A 23,268-nucleotide genomic window follows, 5' to 3' on the forward strand; every position below is an offset into this window, starting at 1 on the left:
GCAGAGAGAGAGACAACCAGCGGGGGCGTGAGATGGCTGACGAGCGCAGGGACTGCGCCCCATGCCAAGGGAAGGCTGCAGCAGGACCCCAGTGCAAATACCTCAGGCTCACGAAGCGCTAAACACACGGCAAATCACAGTACAAACAGAACTGAGCCTCTCGGAATCGGCACCCCCCAAAGGCTGCCCTCAGAGCCAAGCGCGGCCAGTGCTGAGCAGGGAAAGCCTCAGACAAGCCGGGCACTGAATCAACACGATAGACCAATCGCCAAGTCGCCCTGGTGCCCCTCGAACCGGCCATTGGCGTAGGGCCCCTCCCGGGGCAGGAGGCTGGTGGCGTTACTCCCACGCTCACGTGCCCACAGAGACCCCCTAGCCCTGGAATTCCAAGTGCCCGGCCGGGGGGAGCCCCGCCCTGATTGCTCCACATGGGATGGAGCAAGCACCCCGCACGAGGACACCCATCTGTGGAGACTGAACCCCTTTGCGGCTCAAACGCAGGGGGAGGCAGAGTCCACAGACTTCCCCGGGGGGGGGGCTCTGGGACTGACCAGCTTCCTCCCCTGGGGGGCAGCGAGGACCCCAGTGAGCTCCTCGTGCTGGCACAGGCCGGTCGGGCTGTTGCTCGCTGACACGCACGCTGGCAGGAGCCGGGCCTGGGCCTGGGGTTGGTGTATGCTGAAGGGAGCTTTGCAGTTCATCTTAGGGGGGCTGGGGTGCCTGCTCCTCTCCCTCCTTGGCGCACACCTGCTCCTGGGCTGACTGCTCCCCTGGCATTTCCCGCTCTCCCAGGACAGGCAGGAGACTGCTGTGCTGAAAGCCCCTGGCTCTGGCTGGGCTCGCTGAAGGACGATGCTGGCTCTGAGGGACCCGACAGTGCTCAGGGGAGGAGTGTGGAGCGCCTGCCCCGGGGAGGACTTTCCCTCTCCGCGTAATGGGTGTGCTTGGCTCCAGCTTAGCCCTGCTGCAGATCACTCCCCCTGGCATCTCTGCTTCAAGGGGTGTTTCTTCGCTCTCCGCTCTGCAGCCTGGCCCTGGCTTCTCTTGGAGCCTGCTGACCTGTGGCTCCAGCAGCCCTGGGCTGTTTGTGAAACTCTCAGCCACGGATGTGATGGACTGAGATAGGGCAGAACAGAGACGGGGCCACAGGCCCGGCATGGGTGTGGGACCCACCCTGGGGCCCAGCTCAGCAAAATCAAATGGCAAATACAAATTCAAGAAATAGATTAAATAGCTGTTCTTTATGTATAAAGTCCCCAAATGTTCACGTTCACGTCTCTAGTTAAAATATAGAATCACTGCAGTCTGGGAAAAAATCATCTCAGTGAAGACGGACACAAACAAAGCACCTTGGAGAAACACGACCAAGGTAAGACAATGATGTTCTCAATCTTATCTATCTGTGTTATCCTCTAGATACTATAGGCGGCTGTTGAAGCGGGGGGTTGCGGAGTTGCCTTGTGGCTGGGGTTGCAGCAGGTTTGCCGTGTGGTGGTAGTGGGGGGGGGCTGTTTTTTTTGCATTTCACCCATAGGGCAGGCTGGCTTCCCTCATCCCCTTGCAGGAGCTGACCAGGACATGTCCCAGCAGGACCAGAGATCCCAGTGCTCTTGGCCACTGGGCAGGGCTGCCCTGTGTCGTCGCTCAGCACTCCACGAGCTGGGGTGAAGGGCCCTTTGGTCCAGTTTTCACCCCCATCCTAACCCCCCCGGCTCTAGCTCCTCCCCACGCCCTCCTGGACGCGACACCCCCATGTCCCTTGCCAGGGCTCCCCTGGGGGCTGTTGTGTGCCCTGGCTTTGCTCTGCCAAGAGCATTTCTCAGGTGCGTGGCCTGGTGGAGGGCACACAACCCCCCGGCAGCACTGACAGAATCTGGGGCAGTGCTGGAGGGGCCCTGCCGCCCCTCGGCAGAGGGCAAGGCTGGCACTGAGGCCCACAGAGAAGCAGTGCCCCAGGTCACCCAGCAAGTCAACCCCAGAGCTGGGAACACAATGTGGCAATTGTCAGGCCCGACCAGAGCAGGGTCCCATCGCTGACACTGGCCAGAACCAGCTTCTCCCGAGGGAAAGGCAAGAAGCCTGCAGTGGCAGTGACAGGATAAGCTGTGCAGAGGGCACATCGGCTAAGCTTGGCGTGCACTACACGGCGGTACCACATCCGCGCCCTGCTGTGAACAGGCAGGAGAGTTGTCCCCACGCTAACCACAGTGCAGAGACCAATGGAGAGCAGCACAAACCGAGTTCAGCATCATGGCAGCCAACACCTCTGCTCATGTCTGCTCGGACATGGGACAACCCTGTGCGGCAGGACAGGCCGGTGTGACCACCCAACCCCCTTAAACAGGGGCTAGATCCCTTCCAAAGCTTTTGGATTGTAAAGATCCTTATGAGTGTGACTCCAGCTTAGTTATCCTACGCCAGCTGAGTGTCCAATCCTTTTTCAAATCCTGCTAAGCTCCTAGCGGCACCACTATCTTGTGGCAGTGAGTTCCGCACACCAACTGTGTTTTGTGTGAGTCTTGCCTTTGCGCAGCTGTGAATTTGCCACCTTTCAGTTTTAATGACTATCCCCTTGTTCTTGTGCTACAGGAGCTGGTGAACAGCCACACCCTTCCCTTTGCCTTTCAGTACTTTTTGTCCCTTTGCCGTGTCCCCTCTAATCCATCTCCTCTCCACAGCAAACAATATGTGTATAAGGCAGCACCTAGATGCCCCAGCTGCCACTGTACTAGGTGCTGTACATGTGGTAAGAAACATTTGGTAAGGCCCTGCTCCAAAGAGCTTGACAGGTGTCATAATAATGTATTTCTCCTATGCTAGGGCTTGGGAACAGTGAGCTGTTCAAAATGGAAGCACCGGGCCGGATCAGCGCCTGGGCCCAGCTAGCCAGCCCTGGGTCCCGTCTCTCACACCAGCCAGGAGCAGCCAATTCAGAGGTGAGTCCATGAAACCCCATAAAGGACAATAGGGGGATAACCTGTGCAGAGGAATGGGCAGTCAGGGGCAGTCATTTCCTGAAGCACTATGGTTTCTATCCCACTCCGAGCCTCTCTCCTATACCCGAATGGCCCCATCCCTAGGAATGGGAGGTTACTCCTCTGCAGACCAGCTTTTTCCTTTGATCAGGGTGGCAATTGCTGCTTTCCACTTTCACTTCTCCCTGTATCACAGGATCGTCCCTGTGCCATTCACTGATCTAGAATCTGTCATATTCCCTGTCTTGCTAATCAGCCAAACTTTGCAGTATCCGCTTGCGGAAGTTTTTCCAGGCCTCTAATAACTTTTAATGCCCATCTCCAAATCCCCGCTATTTCTGCTCTATTGTTTTCTCAACAGGGTGCCCCACACTGCACACAGCACCACAGGTGACAGCACACCATGGGTTTATATACTGCCAATAGAATGCTTGCAGTAGGACTTGCCATTCCATTCTTCGGCATTTCAGAGAATTTCACTAAGCTGCTGACAATGCCGCCCCGGTCTCTTTCCCAGGTGGTTCCAGTTAATTCAGAACCCAGGCATGTGAAGGAGTTGGTCAGATGATTCTCTCCTTGGATCTGTCAGCATTGACTATTGTTACCACTGTGTAGCCCATTCTCCTAGCTTGGCTGGGTCCTCTGAGGTCCCTCATAGTTCTCTCTCTGGTCTTGACAAAGCTAAACATGATCCAATGGCTCAAAGTTGAAGCTGGACAAATTCAGACCAGAATTAAGATGTACATTTTTAACAGGGAGAGTAATTAACCATTAGAACAACGTACCCAGGGTTGTGGTGGATTCTCCATCACTGGAAATTTTCAGATCAAGATCAAATGTTTTTCTGAAAGCTCTGCTTTTAATTATAATTTCAACCTAGTCAGCTGAGCCTGAAGTGCGGGCCCTGGTCTGTCATTGGCAGGATGTGAAAACAGAACATGTCCTATCTTCCAGCCCTCCCGTGCAGAGCTAATGTCAGTGGGTGCTGGTAATCCAGCCACTAAGGGCCTGGGTTTAGGGAGACTCCTCTGCACAAGCTACCCACTAAGTGTCCTTTAGGGGATTTCATGGACTCTCCTCTGAACTGTTGTTCATTTTGGCCACTGGTTGAGACGGCCCCTGGGTTAGAGCTCTTGGCAGCACCACCTGGCACCAGAGGCTCATTGCTCTTTAATATTGGTATGATCCAGCATCTTTCCGTCTGACCCCTCAATCCCTGATACAGCAGGTCCAGGGTAGGAATTTCCACAACATCCTCAGCCATGAAGACTTGGGTGAAGAAATCCTTTTGCGTCTCAGAAACATCCCACTCTTCTGTATTTGCTCCCTCTGACTCGAGGTGGTGCAGCAGACCCACCGCTTCCCTCACACAATTCCTGCTTGTGATCTGCTCACATACCCCTGGTTTATTTTTAATACTTGTGGGCACTTGCTCTTCAGATTCCTTCTTAGCTTGATGGGTTCCTCAAGTTTTGTCGGCTGTAGTGCATGCTCCTTCCTACCAACGTCACTCATTTCTGAAGGGTCTGTGGCTTGAGTAACCTCCTAAATCAGCCATTTGTCCAGATGAGTTCACTTCTTGCTCTCCCTTTGTTGGTCTGAGGTAGACCTGCCCTCCGAGACTCTGTCATTGCTTCCTTCAGTGGAATCCAAATCTGTGGGGCTTGGCTTCTTTATTTTTGATTCTACGGCCTCTTTGAGCAGCTTCCTCATTCTTTAAATGCCCATCTTACTTGTAGTCTCAATGTGCCAGGTTTTGGTGACTGTCCTTCCCTGTGTGGTGGCATTTGGGTTGCTATGACAGAGCTCATCTACTCTCCCTTCTTGAGCCAACTGCTGTGTGCTACTCGGGACTCAGCCTTGGGGTGCTCTGGAGCTACCTGCCCCAGAAGCAATCACTGAAAGGAACTGCGTCTCTGAACGAGGTCCTGTGGCGCCCTCTGACCAGGTGCTATGCGGGAAATCTCCCATTATTATTCTTGCATTACACTGAGTTGCCTCTTTGATCTACTGTTAGATCTGTATTCTTCAGATGTGGAGTATGTCTGTACACCAGCTGTGCTGTGTGGTCCCTGGCACTCAGAAATGCCACCCATTAGGTTCCACTGAACCCTTCAGTTCTGGCACTACTCCTCCACCTCCCTGCAGAGGTGGGTCCTACCCAGCTCACGCTTCTCCATGGATGTTGGTCGTTCCACCATCAAAGCTCCTCTCTCTGGGCTAGGAATTCTAATTGCCCTAGCTTGGTCCTTTGCTTCTCACTGTAGGGGTGGGGTGGGGTTACTTTTGACTGTACGCCTATTCTTAACTCCTGGGTCTGCCAGTTTGATAACACCACCATTTCCCTCCGTGACCTCGCCTCGGCCCCGCCCCGATGCTTAGCCAGCCCTGGGTGTGGAGCTGTCAGAGGCCCTTGTCCAAGCATTCTTCGTAGTGAGTGAAATATAGCTTCCAGGACCTCTCCCTGCCCCTCCCACTACGCTACCTAGGCAAAACACCCAACAGTTCTCCGTCTCCCCATGTGCAGTGATCAAAATCCCCTATGGAAGCTCCCAGCTCCCATCCGAGTCCCTGGAGCGACCGTCTCAGTCCATGAGGTTTGATCAGCCTCCACTGTCCTGCTGGAAGGTGGGTCCTATCTAAGAGGATATGCCCTGCCTCGCACCTGCATCCCCTCCTGCCACGGGACTGACTGCAGTGCCGAGAGGATGGGGGAAGGCAGATGCGCTCTGCAATGGCCCTTTTTGTCACCTCTGGAATAGTTTCAGCTCTCGCTGCTCCTCCAGTTCAGCAGCTCTGGCCTCAAGATGCTGCACCTGGCTCTGAGGTCCATGGGCTGTTTGCATTGGATGCAAATGAACCCCCACATGTCCACAGCCCAGGCATCCTGGGGTGGGTGTCCTGGCAGCCGACGGGGGACCAGGTTATCTTTCTTTAAGTGGAAGGCCAGGATTTCAGTGGTCTATCTCATCCACAGGATATTTGAGCACTTCACTAACAGCCAATCTAGCAGCCTGCCCCCCAGCACCATCTCCCCCAGTGCTCACTCTAGCAGCTGGCTCTCTGCCCTCACACAGGGGCAGTGGCAGGGAAAACCACGGCTGGCTACCGACGTCCTACTTGCTGTGGTGCCAGGCAGCCCCTCCGGCTGGAGCTGAGAGAAGCGGCCGCTGGTGCATTTGCCAGCTCTGCATGCTGGGGCAGACCCCTCCCCACGCTGCACAGGAGAGCGTTGTGGCATAGCAGCAGAGCTCAGTCAGGCTGGTGCCCAGAGAGAGGGCAGGGAGCAGGACCCGTGTTCTCTGACCCCCAAAGGCCCTTCACAATAATGGGGGAGGGCGGGGGGAGCAGATAAACCCTTGGAGTAAAGTGTCAGGGTTTGTAAAATGGAGGCTGCTGTATACAGGGGTCTCCCTCGTCAGAAAGTCCCATGAGGCAGCTGAGTGTGGGGGGCTCACGAACCCTGCAGTGCCCTCGCTGCAGAGAATAAAGCCTGTCTCTAGCCTAGCCGAGCCCCTTTGCAAGATGTTACGCAGCATCCTGCAGCGAGGGAGGCTGGGCTGCCGGAGCTGAGGAGATGCCGACTAGGAAGAGGGTGGAGCAAGCCCACCACAGAGTGGCTGCTCTGATATTCCACTGGGGAAGCCAGTCGTGGGATGGGAGGGGACACGGGTGAGCTGGAGAGACAGAAGCAGCTGACGTTCCTCATGTGCCAAGGGGGTCGCTCCACACACACACACAGCCAGCAGGGAGTGCTGTGATCATCCCGCCTGACCTCCAGTAGAACGCAGGTCCCAGCACCTCACCCAGTGTCGCCTGAACCCAGCCCGGCCTTCTGGCTGGGCTAGAGGGGAGCGGTTAGAAAGACATCCAGTCTCGACTGAAAGACTCCCAGTGGTGAAGGAGCCACTGCCTCCCCATGGTGAACTGGTCCAGTGGTTAATTACCCTCAGTGTTGAAAATGTCCATCTTACTTCCACTCGGAATTTGCCTCAGTTTCCAGCCACTGGATCTTGTTCTGCCTTTGTCTTTGCTTTCCAACCTGACTCATCTGCTGTTCCCGTGAGGGATTCAGTCCTTAGCAATGCAGAGGGCAGAGTATCTGAGGACTGGGACTTGCCTACTGGGCAGAGGATGTTGTAAGGCATTAGACAGACGTGCCGCTAGTGCTGGGGAGGAGTCCGGTCTTGGCACATAGTGGTACAGTGACAGCAGGAAGTGAAGGGTCACTTAGATTGCTAGGAATAAAACTTCCAGGTCTCTGCACAGAGGGAGCTTCAGCGTCTCAGTGCACTGAGGAGATGATGGTATGAAGAGGGGGGTTATTTTTGTGTGTTGGTGGGACAGCCTCTCCAGCAGGGCTGAGGGGGGCTCCCCCCAGCCCAAGTGCTGCCGGCACAGAAAACTAACCAGAATGTGTGAGGGGGGGAGGATAATTTGAACTAGGAGCTGGAGGAGCACTCAGATCAGACAGGCTCCGACCTGGCTCTAGGAATGGGCAGAACGGGTGATGACAGTGCTGCTGACAAACACAAGGTAATGCACATTGGGAGGGGAGCGCCTCGCTCATTGTACTCAGTTCTAAACCGACAACAGGAAAGCCCTGGTCTTAGCCAATGCTCTGTACCGAACCATTGACTGTGCCCAGTGTCTACCTTGGCTTTCTAGCACAGGTCAAACCTCTTGTTGTTAAATCCTTTCCACCGTCGCAGAGCGCCAGCCAGCCCTCCTCCTGCTGCTACAGGGGACAGGTGGCGATGCAGCCATCGGGGAGGCAGGACTCCCTGCTTATCAGAAGGAATAATTGGAGCTACTCTATACCTCAAAGAGTTCTAACGTCACTGTAGCCTCTCAGGGAACAGGACTGTGTGTCTCTGTGGGAAGCTCAATGAAAACCTCTGTCAATGGTCAAACAAGAAAAAATATATCAGGGCTTCCAAGGAATGGGATGGAGAATAATGCTGAGAATGACAGCTAAATCCCTTGTTCAGCCTCAGCTGGATACAGTGCACGGCCCTGCTCCCCCGCCTGAGACAGGAGAGAGAGTTAATGACATGCAGTGAGACTAGCCAAGGGCCTGGAAAACTCCTATGGAGAGAGGCTGGAAAGCCTGGGCCTGCGTAGACTGTAAGCGCTCTGGGACAGGGACGCTCTTCCTACATGTCTGCACAGCCCCCAGCACAACGGGGCCTGGCTGGTAGGGCCACGAGTTCCTACAGTAACACAAATATTGACTCCCGAGAGGAGATGGCTCAGAGGGGACACGCCGGCAGATGGGCAGGCAGGCATGGCTATTCATCCATGCCTGTAACACAACGACAAGGGGACAGTTTCAAGTCTCCTCTCAATCTCTTTCATGAGAAACTGCACAGCCTGAGCTCTGTTAGTCTCTCACTGGGAGGCATTTTCTCCAGCAGACCAGCCCTCAAATCCGATTTCTGGCTCTTCTCTGCCCCCTCTCCAATTTTTCAGTTGAGGCCAAATGCTTAGCAGTATTGACCGAAGGACTGGAGATTTATCTGGCACCTGAGCTATTCAGAGATACGGCAGTGTGGAGTTAAAGGATTGGGCAGGGATACACCAGGGCACGAGCCAGCCTCCAGCTAATAGGGTCAGGAGGAAACTGCCTTTGGTTAGCCACTGCTACTCCTGGGTTTCTTCCAGCCTGCTGTGGGGCAGCTGGCACTAGCTCTCATTGGAGGTGGGCCCTGGCTCCACCCTGAGCTGGCAATTGCCAAGTGAATGGCACTGGTCCCACACTGTCAGTACTGAGGTGTCCTCATGCCAGCTCCCCCCACTCACTACAACATTCCTGCTTGTAGCTTTGATCAGCCCTGCATCACTGCTTGGCCAAGCCTGAGCTCAGCACCTCCAGCCTCTGGGAGCTGCCTCTGGCTGTGTATCTGCTGGGGGAGCTCACTCCCAGCCCTGCTGCCTAGGGCCGGCTGGGAAGTGGCCTGCAGGCTGCCACGGCTACGGACTCTGAACCTCAGTGACTGCAGACAGAGGCAGAGGGAGGCAGCCGAGTGCCACGGCTAGGCCCCAGGCCCCAGGCCCGGCAGTCAGGAGAGCCTGGGTTTGTTCCCTGGTGTGATCATAGACAACTCCTTTAGAGCAACTTTCCAGAGCGGCCCCTCGCGCGGGTGCCCAGCCGGAGGTTTGCCCAGAGGGGCTCCCACTGATGGGAGTGCTCAGCACCCCTGGAAACCTGAGCCTGCCCTGAGCCCCCTACTGGGGGGGCCTCACTTTGGGAGGTGTCTGAGCCTCCGGCCCCCCATCTGTTCGAGGGGCCCGCTCACTCCCCTTTGCGTCTAAGTATTGCCATGCTCGGTGCATCTCCCAGCCCACACAGACACACAGTCCCCACACACACCCCTACTCCTGGGTGGGCCAGGGCTGGGCAGCTGCAGCACATCCGGGCCCAAGGAAGGAGTGGGTTGCTTCACCCAGCGTCGGTCCAAGTACCGGCAGAGCCAGGGGGCCTGCGTGTGTCGCATGGAAAGAAGCACAGGGCAGCAGTTCAGGTCTGGCTGCCTTTAATTGGAGGTAAGTTCGTTCACAGCATCGACGGGGAGCCCCAGTTCACGTCAGAGAGACGCGCCGCGGCAGAGGTGCTCCCCACGCCCAGTGCCAGAAGCAGGCCGCTGAATAACCCGTGGCAGGTGGAGTGCACAGCCATGCAGGGGCCCAGGGCACGGCTGGAGGAGATGCAGGAGCAGGGGCTGGTTTATGGCTCTCTGGGGGGGCACTGGGAGCAGCCACCAAGGAGAGGCTTCCTCACAGCGTCCTGGCCCCGGCCTTGCTTGGGGCTGGAGCACGGCTGCATGGGCACTGGCCTGTGGGCTACCAGGGAGCAAGCTGGGAGCCCAGCACCCTTCAGCAGGGCTCCTCTGCACTCAGGACAGGAAGGCAGCGGCTGCTGTGCATCTGGCATTAACAGGGCTCTGGCTCCCTGAAGTAGAGACTCCCCTCCCCTGCCCCCACTGGATGCCAGGGCCTAGGGGGGCTGCCAGCAGCAAGGGTCGGCTGTCCCACAGGCCACACAGAGCCCTGCCCCACAACCCCTACTAGGGCTAACGGCCCCCCTTGCAAGGCAACCCACCCTGGGCCACCAAGCCCTGGGGCAGGCGACCCCCTGTGGCATAGAGCCCCAGGCAAATGCCCCCCTTGCAAGACAGCCCCCCACACTGCATCCCCTTGTGCAGAGGGTCCTAGGAGACCCCTTCTAGGCTGCTGCAGCCCAGCCAGCTCCCATGGCCCCTGTGACAGCAACAGGCAGCACCTAGCTCTCTTCTCTATGCCCCCGCTGCCGAAGAGCCCAGGCCCCCTGAATCCTCTGGGCGGCCCTGTCTAGCTCTCTTCTCTATGCCCCCGCCGTTGGGCTGCTTGGAGCCCTGTCTCGGCATCAGCCCCTCTGTCTGCAGCAGGGGGGTAACCGACCTTTCCAGGGCCACGGCTGGGAGGGGCAAGGTTTGGATACATTCTCCCACCACCCTCCTCCTAAGTGCAAGGCAGTGACCCGGGAGGCTGAATGCAGCTCCCAGCCCAGGTCCCTAAGGCCTGCCTGGGTCGAGGCTGCTCCGCTGCTGTCTGGGCATGAGCTGGGCTGGGAGAAGGAAGTGGGGACTCCCCAATCCAAGTACCTCAGAAACATGCCCTGCTCTGCCTGCTCCTCCACCACCCCCTTACCTCCCTACAGCCAACCCTGAACTCATCCCATCTCTCCCTCCGTCCCCCCACCTCCTCTGGAATGCCCCCGCGTCCCTCAGCCCTCCTGCCTGCTCCTCCCCAAAGCAATTCACCCTGCCGCAGGGGGAGCGCCCCCATCCCGTGTGGGCCTCCAGCTGGCCCTCTCTGCTGGGAGCTCCAGCTGGGGCCTGCCTGCTCCCTTCCCTTGCCACCGTGGCTACACATGGCTCCAGCCTCTGCTCCTTCATTCCCTGCTCCCTTCCTCTTAAAGGAGCAGCAGTGCACATGCTGCTTCACCCCTCGCTCCCCGTCCCCGTCCCCTCCCAAATGGGCTACTGGGGAAACGCAGGCTGGCTTGGAACCGTTTTCTCAGCACAGTCACCCAGGGCCATAACAGAGACCAGGTGGATACCCCACCCTCCGGTCTCAGCAGAGAGGCCAGGCCTGAACAAGCCACACACAGCCGTGCCTGTCCCATGTCTGCGTCCCGCAGCCCCCGTCTCCCCCAGCCCCTTCAGCTGCTGCCCCCAACCCTGACTGGGAGTCTGGATCAACAGCCCCTGCTTGCAGGGTGGGACCCCTGGCTTTGGGCAGCCCCCTCTCGCCTCGGCCTTGGCACCTGTTTCAGTCCCCAGAGCCCAGCGCTACCATCCTGTGAGTCAGAGCAGAGCCTCAGTGCCCACAGACCAGAGCCCCCCTTGCTCGCCCAGGCCTCTGTGGTGCCAGACACAGGCCCATTCTAATGGGATACAAGTGCCCACCCACAGCCCAGCAGAGATCCCCATGCGGCCCAGGCCTGCACACCCCAAACAGTACCCCCCTAGCCTCCCTGTGCCCTGGCAGCTAGGGGAAGGGCAGGGAGCAGGCTGGGGGGCGTGTTGCAGAGCAGGCTGGGGGATGATGCGGGAGTGTGAGCTCCTTTGGGTGTGTGGTGCACACCCAGGAAGCGAGGACACTTTCCACCAGCAGGCCAGGCCCCAGTGACACAAGGACAGAAGCAGAGGTCGGGGGCCAGAGGGATCCCTGCAGGGGAGCGGACAGCTCCACGCAGATTCTTCCTGCTCTCTTGCTGGCTGACAGAGTACAGCGGCTGAGCCCCTGCAGCCAGGCGCTCCTCTGCAGGTGCCGGGGCGCCCCTCGCGTGCTGGGAAGGTAGGCTGGGGACTGGCGTGGAGTCCTTGCCGAGGAAAGCAGGAGCGGTGGAAGGAGGGATGGTGCGGAGGAAAAGTCGGAAGGTACAACACATACATCCAGGTGATTGTAGTGGAAGGGAAAGAGGGAGTCTCAGGAGGCATTTAAGCCTAGTGCACAGAGAGGAGAAAGACATCATTGACAAGGCCATAGTGAGGATGGAGGTAACCCTGGGGCATAGGCCCGGGCAGAGACAGAACACACAGCTGCCCTGCAACTGGGCACCGACCATTCCTAGGGGAGCAGGAAGACTCAACCAGGGGCCTGAAATGCGTGGAGTTAGAGGGGGTCAGTGGGGAGGGCTGGGCCAGGCCGGACAGAGGCGCCCTGTGTGCAGACCCGGAGGCCTGGGAAGGTTTGGGAGGCCCTGAAGGCTAGCTCCAGACCGGGCCCAGTCAGCTCTCATGCCCTACATGGAGGGAGGGCGCAGACACCTTTTCTCCCAGGTGTTTCGTCACTGGAGTGAATGGATGCCAACAAGCAATGACTCCATCCTCCTCCTCTCCCTGCCTGTCTGGCTTGCTGGGATGCGGCCACAGTTACACTGGCTCTGTAGCCAGCAGGGCTGGGGTTGCTAATGAAAATACCAGCAGAGCCCCCTGCCCCCCTCTCCTGCAGGCCTAGTGCTGGTTAGAAAGGGCCCATGTGCAACATGTCCCTTGGGAGATCTCGGTGCTCCAGGTGCTACCTTCCTGCCCAGACCACTGCAGGGCAAACCTGCTGCCAGGGGGAGCTGCTCTGGGGAGGGCAGGACAGCAGTTCATGGACAGAGATCTTTGGTACTTGAGGGCCTTCTCCGCCCACGGACTTGACCACTGGAAGTTACACAGCCTTTGGCCCAGGGCACGACAGGCAGGACTGGGGGTTGGCACTAGGGGATGGGTGGCCAGGATCCCTCCAGATCAGAGCAGGAAGCAACTGCCCATGAGGGATAAGATCCTAAGTTAACTGAATCCATCTACCCCTGGGAAGGGCATGTAGCCAGGGGGCAGAGTTACTGCCCAGCAGAGCCGCGGGGGAGCCAGCCAGGTGGGCAGCAGAGCCGCGGGGGAGCCAGCCGGGTGGCCAGGCCCGTGGGCAGCAGAGCCGCGGGGGAGCCAGCCGGGCGGCCAGGCCCGTGGGCAGCAGAGCCGCGGGGGAGCCAGCCGGGCGGCCAGGCCCGTGGGCAGCAGAGCCGCGGGGAATGGGAAATGCACTGAGCCACCAGGCTGGGACTCCCACCTCCCTCAGGGCTCAGCCTCAACTGGGGCAGCTGTGAGCTGCAGCCCCCCTGGAGCTACACTGGGCCTCATTCCATAGCTTGCCAAGCCAGGCAAGGGAAGTCCTGCTAGGCCTCCCCGGCTCAGGACACGACAGCAGGCACTGCCTTCCCCCAGCGTGGGCCGGGATGTGGCACAGCCTGGCCCCCTAGGAAGGGTGTGATCCGGGGCAGCCCCTCAGGGAAAGAGCTCCCAGCCCACCACCAGAACGAAGCAGATCAAAGGGCACCACAGTGAAGACACAGCATGGGAGGGACCACGCAGGGAAAGGCAAGCCAGGAGATCAGTGTTGGGGAGTTCTGGACCCAGCGCCCGGCAGCCCCCAATCCACCCTCTCTGGGGGATGACAGGCCCCTTCAGAGACCCATCCAGGTGGGGCAGTCCTCCAGGCCCTCCACTGGCAGGCAGGGAGACAGCCGTCCTGACCTCCTCCCTCCATAGAGCAGCAGGCTGCCTGCATTCCCTGGGAGAGGGAGCTGCACCGCAGGGGAGACCATCGCCATCCTCTGGAAGGAGAACCCCAGCCCTGCTGCCCCTGGCGGATAGCCTCCTTCCCCCGCTCCCAGCCTGCGGGCTCCTCGCCAGTCCTACTCGCAGCCCTGGGGGGCTCCCCGCCAGCTCTGCTCCCAGCCCGGGGGCTCCCCACACTGCCTGGAGAGGTTACTCCACAGCTGCCTCTTGGGTACAATCCACAATCAAGAGAGCGAGAGGCACAGCGTGGTGCTGCCTGGCCGTCATGGCAAGGGAGGAGAGGCTCATGCAGGGTGTGCGCCTGGGGTGGGGTTAGTGAGCTGATGGAGGTGGGGGGGTGTTAATGTAGCCAGGGTCACAGCAGTCAGGAGCTGCCTAGTCTAGGCCAAGCCCATCCCCCACCATGCTCCGTGCCCCCTTCCTCTAGCTCAGATGTGCCCAGAAACTAGCTACAGTGCACCACTCCCCAGGACCCCCAGTGCCACGGCTCCCCTCCCCCGAGCCAGAACACCCACCCTCTCCCTAGCACCACGTGCCCCACACTCTCCCCACTGCCGACCCCTGCGCACTGCACCCCAGCTAGACTCACATGCCCACTCCTCTGGGCCAGGAGGCTGGTGGCCCTTTCAGCAATGGAAACAGAAGAGCTGCCTCCCTTCAGAGTAAGGCTGCCCTGGCCTCCAGAGCCAGATGGAAACCACAACCAGGGTCAAGCCCAGTCTCCTTTGGAGGCAAGGCTGGTGGCCGGGGGATGGAGACACGTTCCTGCCCACCCTGCCTGGCCTGTGCTTCCACTGAGCCCTAACTCCCAACCCCGCCCGTCACAGGGGGGCACATGCTGGGAGGGGCTCTATGGCTTTCAGCCCCCAGGACAGCAGAGAGGGTAGGGAGTTGCCTGCAGCTATAACCCACTCCCCAGTCACACTCACACACACATGCACCCCCCCTCCCACCCCGCAGCAGGGTGCTGCCCACCACAGGGCACAGGAGCTGTCTGCCAGGCGCCCTCAGGAATGCCACTCGGGGCTGGCAGTCGGTGTGCGATGCAGACATAGCCAGGAGGGGTGTTAAGGGGATGCCAAGGCTGGGTTAGGGGCAAGCCAGGGCTGCTTTGTTCTGGACATTTCCAATGCCAGGCTCAGCAGCCCCTCGGAGCGAGTGCCAGGCGCTCCTCTCCCTGGCCCAGCTGGCTAATGGCGAGATAGGGCAGGGCAGGGTGCAGGGAATGAATGAGGCAGGCAGGGATGCCACGACAGGCCATCAGCTCCTGGAGACTGCAGGGGGCAGCACTCCAGCAGGGGCCCCTGGGCAAGTGCTGCCCCCTGCCTCTCCCGGCTGGCCTAGGCAGTTCTTGATGGTGGACTTGTACTTACCCCGCTCCACTGCACGCCCATACTCACTTCCTCGCTACCGTCTGTGGCGTTCTCATACTTGACACTGCCCACCAGGCTGTCACGGCTCCTCCTCCGCTCCGCACTGGCTCCCTCCTTCAGAATCTCCACCACCTTGGTCTGGTTAATGGGGTCAATGCCCTGCAGAGGAGTCAGCACAAGAGGATCCAGTCAGGGCTGGCCCCTGGCTGCTACAGAGAGCCAGTGCCACCATCTGCCCCGGGACGTGGGGGCAGGGGGATGGGCCGTGCCATCTCCAGGACCAGAGCGCTCGGGGGAGGCTGGCTTTGTGCTGTCCCCTTCGGGCCTAACCTCACACAGCAGGGAAGGGAGAGCCCCAGAGAGACTTGCTGCGGGCAGCCGGGCGTCCCCACCCCCTAGCTCACCACTCTGAATGGGCCAGCTAGAGCATTACACGCAGGCCGGACAGAGCCTGGCTGCAGGGCTCTGGCCAGCAGAGTGACCAGACAGCTGACAGTCCCACTGGCCATCGCCTAGCCCTTCTGCTGCTAGCAGCCCGTGTCCCGAGCAGCCCTTTGCGAGGGGCCTCGTGGAAGGTGCCGCCGCTCCCGCTCAGCAGCTGTTTCAGCTCCGAGGGGCACTACTGCCCTTTGCAGAAGCTATGCCGGTCGGGCTATCGTCTCACATTCAGCCAGGGGCTTCAGCGCTCTAGTTATTAACCCTCCTACCCCCCCAGTACCGAGCAATGCTTCCAGCCCTGCAGTTCCCGGGATCTCCGCCAGAGCCCTTCTAACCAGAGCGGGGCAGGCTCTGCCACCTTCCAGCCCCCCGCAGTCACCCGTTTGTTAGCCGCTCAGGCAGCCCTTGGCTGCACCGCCAGGCCTGGGACCTTGTGTGTCCAACTGTCAGTTTGATCTCGTCACACCTCAGTCTCCCCAGCAGCTTCTGTGGTGCAGATGAATGGCTCCCTAGCTATCGGCCAGGCTAACAGATCTGTGGCAGGAGCGTTTCCCTGAGTGACTCCTCCCAAGCCCCAGCCCAGGGGGAGCTGATGGGACTGCACAGATTTAAATCCACCAAGCCTAGGGAGCCTGGGCAGTGGTAGGCATCACAGGGCCCCACTCCCAAGAGATCCTGTTGCTACTCTGAGGGGAAGTGCGAGTGAGCAACCCCTGCCCCACCCACCCAGCTCCATCCCACTGCCCAGGTTGCCAGGGCATCCCAGGGGTTACCTGCCGCCGAGACTGCACCGCACATGCCTCCAGCGTCTCTGCTGCTTCCAGCTTGCCCTGGCGCCTGTACAAAGCGCCTAGGTTCCGCAGGGTGGTGGTCACTGTGGGGCTGGGGGCGAGAGGAAATGTCAGGCTGAGGCAGCAGCCATCTATCCTCCCAGCAGCTCCTGGCACTCCTTGTTCTGGAGTGGCTGGGGCCCCCTGCCACGCTGGGAAGCCTCAGCTCTGTGTGCCAGTGCCTGGGAGCGTCCCAGGGGAGAGCAGATGGGCCATAGCTGGGCTGGAGTGGGAGAGCAGGGGAATGGAGCCGCCAGGTGCCTGGCCTTCTGGCATGGGCCACGCTGCACAGGAGGGCCCAGCCATCAACTCTCCCTGAAGGCATTGTGAACGCACGGACGCTGCACGCCCCTAAGGAGCACCTGTGACCCTAAGAGCTGCTCCGCGCCAACTGGCAGAGGGCACCCCATACACAACTCAGCTCAGCCTGACTCTCATTGCCCCAACTGCGTCTCTAAAGTGTCAGGTACGACAGCATGGGTCAGCTGGTGACACACTGGCCCTGGAAATCATCCAGTGACTATGGATGGGGTGGGCAGTTAGGGACACCTGCTGGAAATAGGTTCTTCCCGTGTGTTTGAGAGGCGGCTCCTATGTCCAGCCTGCCCTAGAGAGAGGCACATGGATTCCCCTGTCTGACTGGCTTGGTTCCGGAGACACAAGGGGGCGGAGGGAATGTCTTTCACTGGACCAAATTCTGTTGGTGAGCGCGCCAAGATTTGCAGCAACACGGCAGGCTCTTCGGACCCTCACAGGCAGAGGCAATGACAGTAGATGTACATACAAGATAAGGTAATCAAGCTAAAGAGGCCAATCCCCAGACAAGTGCTGGAGAGGGCAGGGCAGCCAGCACGAGACAAGGAAAGCACTGCAGGGGCTATTACTGCGCTGAAGGGTGTGGCAGGGCAGCACCTTGGCTCCAGAGGGGCTGGTTGCCAATGCCAATGCCATGGCCCCCGGCTCCCCAAGCCCCGCCTTACCTGCTGACTTTGCAGGCCTTGTACCAGCTGCCGTACTCTGCATAGGGGTCACCGTCTCTCTGTTTGCTCTGCAAGGGAAGGAGAGGAGAGGTTAGCTAGAGCGGTGCCTGCCTCAGGCCCCCAGAACAGCCCCACCCCATGCTGGACTGAGCCAGACCCTGATAGCTGTGGCCAGCAGCAGCTCAGCATTTAAACACCCCCCTTTCCATCCCTGCCCCCCAGTTCTATGGGGGCCCCCAGAGGAGCTCTACATCCAGCCTGAGCTCCCTAGAGCTGACTTGAGCCACCCAGACTCCATCCCTGGAGCCCATCCTCCCGCTGGGGCATGGCACTTTCCTGCCCCACTTTGGGGCCGGACCTGCCTGCCCAGCCACTGCTCCCTGAGATTTTCACAAGCACAGTGGCTGGTTTCCACGCCAGCCTGAGTGGGGCCAGCAGTGCTGGGGCTGAAACAGACCTAAGCCCAGGGCAGATGGCTCTGAGCACCACGGCTGGCAGTGCCACAACCAAGGCTGGGGTAGTAGCAATGCCATGCGCACCCCCCTGCGCACATGTTCCAAGCGGGGGAGAGGGCAGTGCCTCCTGACCCCATAGTCACCAGGGCACAAAGGCAGGGCTTAATTTGTGCCAGGCCTGAGCCCCAGCACTGCTGGGCTTGGCAGTTCAGAGCCCCGACACCGCTGGGCTTCCCGCACCAGCTATGAATGTAAACACATTGCTGGAGCCTTAGCACCTCTCGTTACAAATTAAGCACTGCCCAAAGGGGACAGCCAAGAGCCCAAACATTCAGAACTCAGTCCTTGGGCTGGTTTAAAGGGCCAGATCCTCACGCAGGGGCTGTCAGAGGGGGGAGCACCCAGGGAGGGCAGTGGGGCTCGCAGCTCTGCACATCAGGCCCCTCCCATTTCAGAGTCTCACTCCAGTCTAGGCGGCTTCTCCAGGCCCCAGTGAGAGCATTTTGGCCTGAGTGACCCCAGGGAACCTTCCCACAGGGCAGAGCCGCTCCCTTTGGAGGAATCCAGCCCCTGGGCCTGTCACTCCAACCTCCAGGGCAGGCAGCCAGCGTGGGGACACTCAGACACGCCCTCTCTCTCAGGGCTGGGAGCTGCATTTGAGTGGTGTGCTCTCTCCTCAGGGGCCAGGACTGGCCAGGGGATCGGCCCAGGCTAACTCAGCCTTGCCAAGACCACAAGGGGAAGCACCTCAGCCATGTCAGATGTGGGGACAGTGACAGGCCATGCCCAGCCCTCCCTCTGCCCGGGAGCCCAGGTGTGGCCTGCTGGGCATCTAGCTTCAGTTCCTGCTTCTTGCACAGCCAGTCAGAATAATGGGCTCTGGGGCTGGTGGAGCCCCCAGCACGACCACCTTGGCCACAGGATGACACAGCCATGAGGTCAATGGCTAGAGCGCTCTGGACAGAGAGCGGGAAGGTGAGCAGCAGGGGGCTAAACAACCCTAGCGGGTACACCCCATCCATGGGCCTGGAGCCAACCCTGCACACATACCATCAGCCCGGAGCACTCCACCCCACCCCTGGCAATGAGGAAACACTGCTTCAGCTTCCAGCCATGGCTTGTGTTAGACCTTTGTCTGCTAGACTGAAGAGCCCATTGTTAAATATTCCTTCCCAATGTATGGAATATTTCCACTACATGCATCCGACGAAGTGGGTATTCACCCATGAAAGCTCATGCTCCAATACGTCTGTTAGTCTATAAGGTGCCACAGGACGCTTTGCTGCTTTTACAGATCCAGACTAACACGGCTACCCCTCTGATACTTCCCAGTGTAGGTACTTATAGACTGTCCTCAAGTCACCTCTCAACCTTCTCTTTAAGCTAAATAGATGGAACTCCTTGGGTCTGTCACTCTAGGGCAGGTTTTCTAACCCTTTAATCGTCCTCGTGGCTCTTCTCTGACCCCTCTCCAGTGTATCAACAGCCTTCTTGAACTGTGGGCACCAGAAGTGGACAGACTCCAGCAGCACTGACGCCAGTGCCAAACAGAGAGGTAAAATAACCTCTCTGCTCCTACTCGAGACTCCCGTTCATGCACTCCAGGATCGCATTAGGCCTTTTGGCCACAGTGACGCAGTGGGAGCTGAGGTTCAGCCAATCATCCACCACAACCCTCACATCTTTTTCAGTCACTGCTTGCCAGGGTAGAGCCTCTCACCCCGTAAGCATGGGCTACGTGCTTTGTTGCTAGACGTAGACATTTACACTTGGCTGTATGGAAACACAGATTGTTTGCTTGGAGGCTTGACCCCAGCAATTGACTGCCTGGATTGGTCTACCTGCCGCCTCCTGAGGCATGTCACACAATAACACACCTGGGGCTGGCCCGTGTCAGCTGACTCAGGCTGAGGGACTATGAAATTGCAGTGTAGATGCCTGGGACTGGGCTGGAGTCCGGGCGCTGGTAGCATCTCAGTTACAGCAGGCTCATGCAGCTTGAGACAAGGGCCAGGACCCAGACTCTGTATATCTCCCAGCCCTGCCTTTAAACACCCACTGATTCTCCTGCCAGGATATCTGCTGCAGCACCCTGGGCTGGCATCACCACAGAGCTCCCTCCCAGCCCCCACATCATGGGGAGAGTCAGGCTATTCCTACCAGTGGGCATTTCCCAACCCGTCAGCCCAGGAGCATTCCAGCTGCCACTGCCATGCCCAACACCCTCCCTCCCTGGGGGGCACAGCTCCTGTCTTGGCCCTGCCCAATCCCCTCCCCGCATGTGCCCCCGCTTGTAAATCCACCCACCCAGCACGCAGCCCCATGGGGATGGTCTGTGAAATGGTAAGTAAAGAGAAAGAAAGTGAAGCTCTGCCAAAATGGGTATGATGCTTTTTAATAGGAGAAAACAGACAGGCAACCAGGTATAGCAGGGAGGGCCTCCAGGCGTGGGAGGGAATGGGAGCAACACCCCTCAACCTAGGGGCCGGGCTAGTGCTCCGCAGAACCAAGAGAGCTCAGCTCAAGGGAACAGGGACCACCTGTGGGTTAGGCTAGCAGGCACGTCTCCCACTGGCTACAACACAGCTGTCTCCTTACACCCAGCCCACTGCTGCCAGCTTGGGGGGGGAGCCACAGTATGCCCTGGGGGGCGGCTGGCACCGCATCACTGCACTGCAGAATGCCCAACACATGAAGCCACCTCCACTAGCAGGAGCCAGAGGTTCCCCCCCGTCTCTGTGCTTAGCAGTAGCCTGGAAAGCATCTCAGCCCTGTCCAGGGGAGCGAAGGCCCAGTCCTGGCCCCTGAAGAGAGCACACCACTCAAATGCAGCTCCCAGAAAAACCGGGTGCTGGAGCCACTCCTTCCCAGCTGGAGCTCAGAGCTGCTCTGGGCTAGAAGCAGGAAAGGGCAGTACAGGCATAAGAAGCCACTTTGCCCCGCACTGGCCAAGGCAGTTTCAGGGACCCTGGTGGAACCTCCTTGCGGCAGAGTCTTGTCCTGAGATGGCAGCAGGAGAGCCATGGGGACATGGAGATTTCTCTAGCTCGAAGCTAAAGGTGTACGCCCCAGGCCAGAAGTTCGGCTCTGGGAGTGTGTGCGTATGGAGCACGCATAAGGCCTGGGAGGCAGGGCCCAGAGATGGGTAAGCAGATGTGAGCCCTCAGGCAGGGATGGTGGTGACTAAAGACCTGAGTGGTCTACTAGCCTGAGCTGCGGTCTCTCCTCCCAGTCCCCCTGGTAAGGGAGCTGCTCCCATCTGTCAGAGCAACACTAAGGCCCATGGAGAGCAGGGGGCCATGGGAGCTGCCTTTCTGAAGGAAGGGCCTTCCCTGGAGCCTCCTGGCACACGCAAACAGGGAGGGTGCTGCAGGCTCGCCAGACCCCCTTACATACCCTGGCAGGCTCCTCAGCTCTGAGCCAGTGAGCCAGGGCTCACCGTGTACCTGGCCATGGAGCTCTGGATGCACAGGGAAAGCAACAGGACACGGAGCCGCTCCAATCAGCAATCCCACACACCAAGGCTAGCAGCACAGGCAGGCCTCCGCGTAGCAACATGCCCTGAAAGCAGCTGAGCAGCAAGCTCCACTGACAAGAGGTGGCCACATGTCATCTGTTAATCTCCAGAGATCTGCCCCTTAAACACCACCAGCAGCGGTGAGCCTCCAGCCAGCCCTGGGAGAGCACTGACCCTGCACCATCTGGGCAGGTGACACTGCAACCTCCAGAACCTCACCTGCACATGTGAGGGGGGACACAGCAGTACCCTGGGGAGCTCTGCACAGCACTGGCCTCAGCCTAGGTGACAAAGCAGCCAGGTGCAGAAGCCCTCAGGAGCAAGCCCAGTCACCCCAGTCAGGGGCCACAATGAAGTCAACAGAACTGTATGGGCAATGGCATCAAAGGCAACTAACAGACCTAACGGGCTCAGCACGGTCAACTGACCTTCATCCATGGCTGGATCTCCTCGAGGCTCTGCACAGCGCTAGGACAGATGGGCAGGGATGGAAAAGTTGCAGCAGGCCTCCAGGCAATGCCAAGGCTGCCTCACCACCACCTTTTCCATCACCAGCTCCCAAAGGCGCTTACAGACAGGCTGACATTCAGCACAGCCCCCCGTGTCAAGAGTTGGCACCAGTCCTCCTTTCGGGAGACATTAACAAGCTCCAACAATAGCTCCAAACCCTACATTTGGTTTAGCCATCCACAAAAGGCCTCAGCGACAGAACCCAGCTGGCACCAAAAAGCCTCTCCCTCCTCCACAGCCAACTCCTCACTGCTCAGAACTGGCACCCCGCTGGCACCCCCACTGGAGGAGACCCCGCAAATGCTATCAGGGGCTAGAAATCTTGCCTTGACAATTGCCATGTCACTCCCTCCTCTTTCCCAGAGGCCTTGTCTAGCCCAGGCTATCGGCACAGCCAGCGGACCTGTGGCTTACAATAAATGCTGGTATCAACCCAGCAGGCCCTTGGCAGCATGGACCAGGGGCCACCACCCTGCTTAGGTGGAACAGTGGGTGCAGGCAGCACAGAGCACCCAAGGGGCGAACTAGCTTAGAGCAGCACTGGCACTGCCACCATGATTCTTTACAGTTTATGTGCTAGTCTCTGCAGTCCTGCCCCCCTGCAGCACCCCCTGCCCAGCATGGGGCTCAGCATCCGACAGGGACTACACTGGGTGGTGAAGAGATTGCAGCTTGGGGAGCAGGGAGGCCAGGAGAGAGCCATCTAGACTAGACTGCGCTGTGCAGGATAGAAGCTGGGACAGCTTCCAGACACAGGGTGGGATCTCAGAGGGGCCGTGCACCTGCACCATTCAGAGTTAGTTACTCAAGCCCTCAAACTCCAGCCTGGCCGCCTAGATGACGACTCTGCCAAACCTGGTACAGGGTCTGTGCACACAGACGAGAGACCTGAGAGAGGCCTCCCTGCTGCATTTGCACAAGGGGGGGCGACAGGTGTGCTGCGGACTCCTGCGTCTTGCCTGCTGCATAAGAAGGGACACCTGCTCCGTATGTCTGTTTAGCTCAGTCCATCTCAGGAGTGCACCTGCCTCTCTCTCACAACTGCCGGGGTCAATTCCCATTTGCCAGAGAGCCAGGGCTGCTGCCCACTGCCCCGGGAAGGCAGCCTGGCTCCCAAGGCCCTGTGCTCTCTGGGGCTCTAGCTGCTGGAAAGGTTTGCGTTGCCCTCCCTCAGAGCTGGGCTGGAAGGACCAGGGTGCCGGGGAGAAGTCTAGGTCCCATTCTGGCTCCAGCAGCACACAGCAGAAGGTTCTCTGGGGGAGATGATGGAGGCAGCAGACTGCAGCCTCTTCCCAGTCCTGTCTGCCTCTCCTCTCAGGTTCCCTTTCTCCTGATCAGCCTTATGGGCTAGCCCAGGAGTGAGCTGGACTTTCAAGGCCCTTTGGCGCTGGAAGCTAAGTCTCTGGCACAGAAACATGCTGTCATTCTGCCATCTTCCGCTGTCCAGCGTGTCCTAGGGAGAGCACTACAAGCAAAGAGAAAACATGCAGGCACAGCTAGACACACAGCGGGCCTCCCCCCGCCCCAGCACAGCTCTCCTTCCCACACAGGCACAAGAGAGCAATTGCAGCACCTCCACC

At 59.1% G+C, this 23,268-nt stretch overlaps 1 protein-coding gene across 9 annotated transcripts in view; it reads right to left on the minus strand.

Moving 5' to 3' along the window:
- KLC4 (kinesin light chain 4) overlaps window positions 1-23,268 on the minus strand; it is a 51,682-nt gene that overhangs the window by 4,443 nt on the left and 23,971 nt on the right. For 5 of the 9 annotated variants that reach the window (XM_045011842.1, XM_045011846.1, XM_045011843.1 and 2 more), the window contains 3 exons: window positions 17,207-17,274; window positions 16,170-16,278; window positions 14,959-15,117 (listed from right to left, as the gene is read on the minus strand). In XM_045011842.1, the coding sequence (XP_044867777.1) occupies window positions 14,959-15,117; window positions 16,170-16,278; window positions 17,207-17,274 (336 nt within the window). Of the gene's footprint in view, window positions 1-4; window positions 11,966-14,958; window positions 15,118-16,169; window positions 16,279-17,206; window positions 17,275-20,028; window positions 23,154-23,268 lie in introns of those variants that run through there. The other 4 variants (XM_045011847.1, XM_045011848.1, XM_045011850.1 and 1 more) reach the window with 3 other exon arrangements.

This window comes from Mauremys mutica, chromosome 3 (assembly GCF_020497125.1).
Source record: "Mauremys mutica isolate MM-2020 ecotype Southern chromosome 3, ASM2049712v1, whole genome shotgun sequence".
Lineage (NCBI taxonomy): Eukaryota > Metazoa > Chordata > Testudines > Geoemydidae > Mauremys > Mauremys mutica.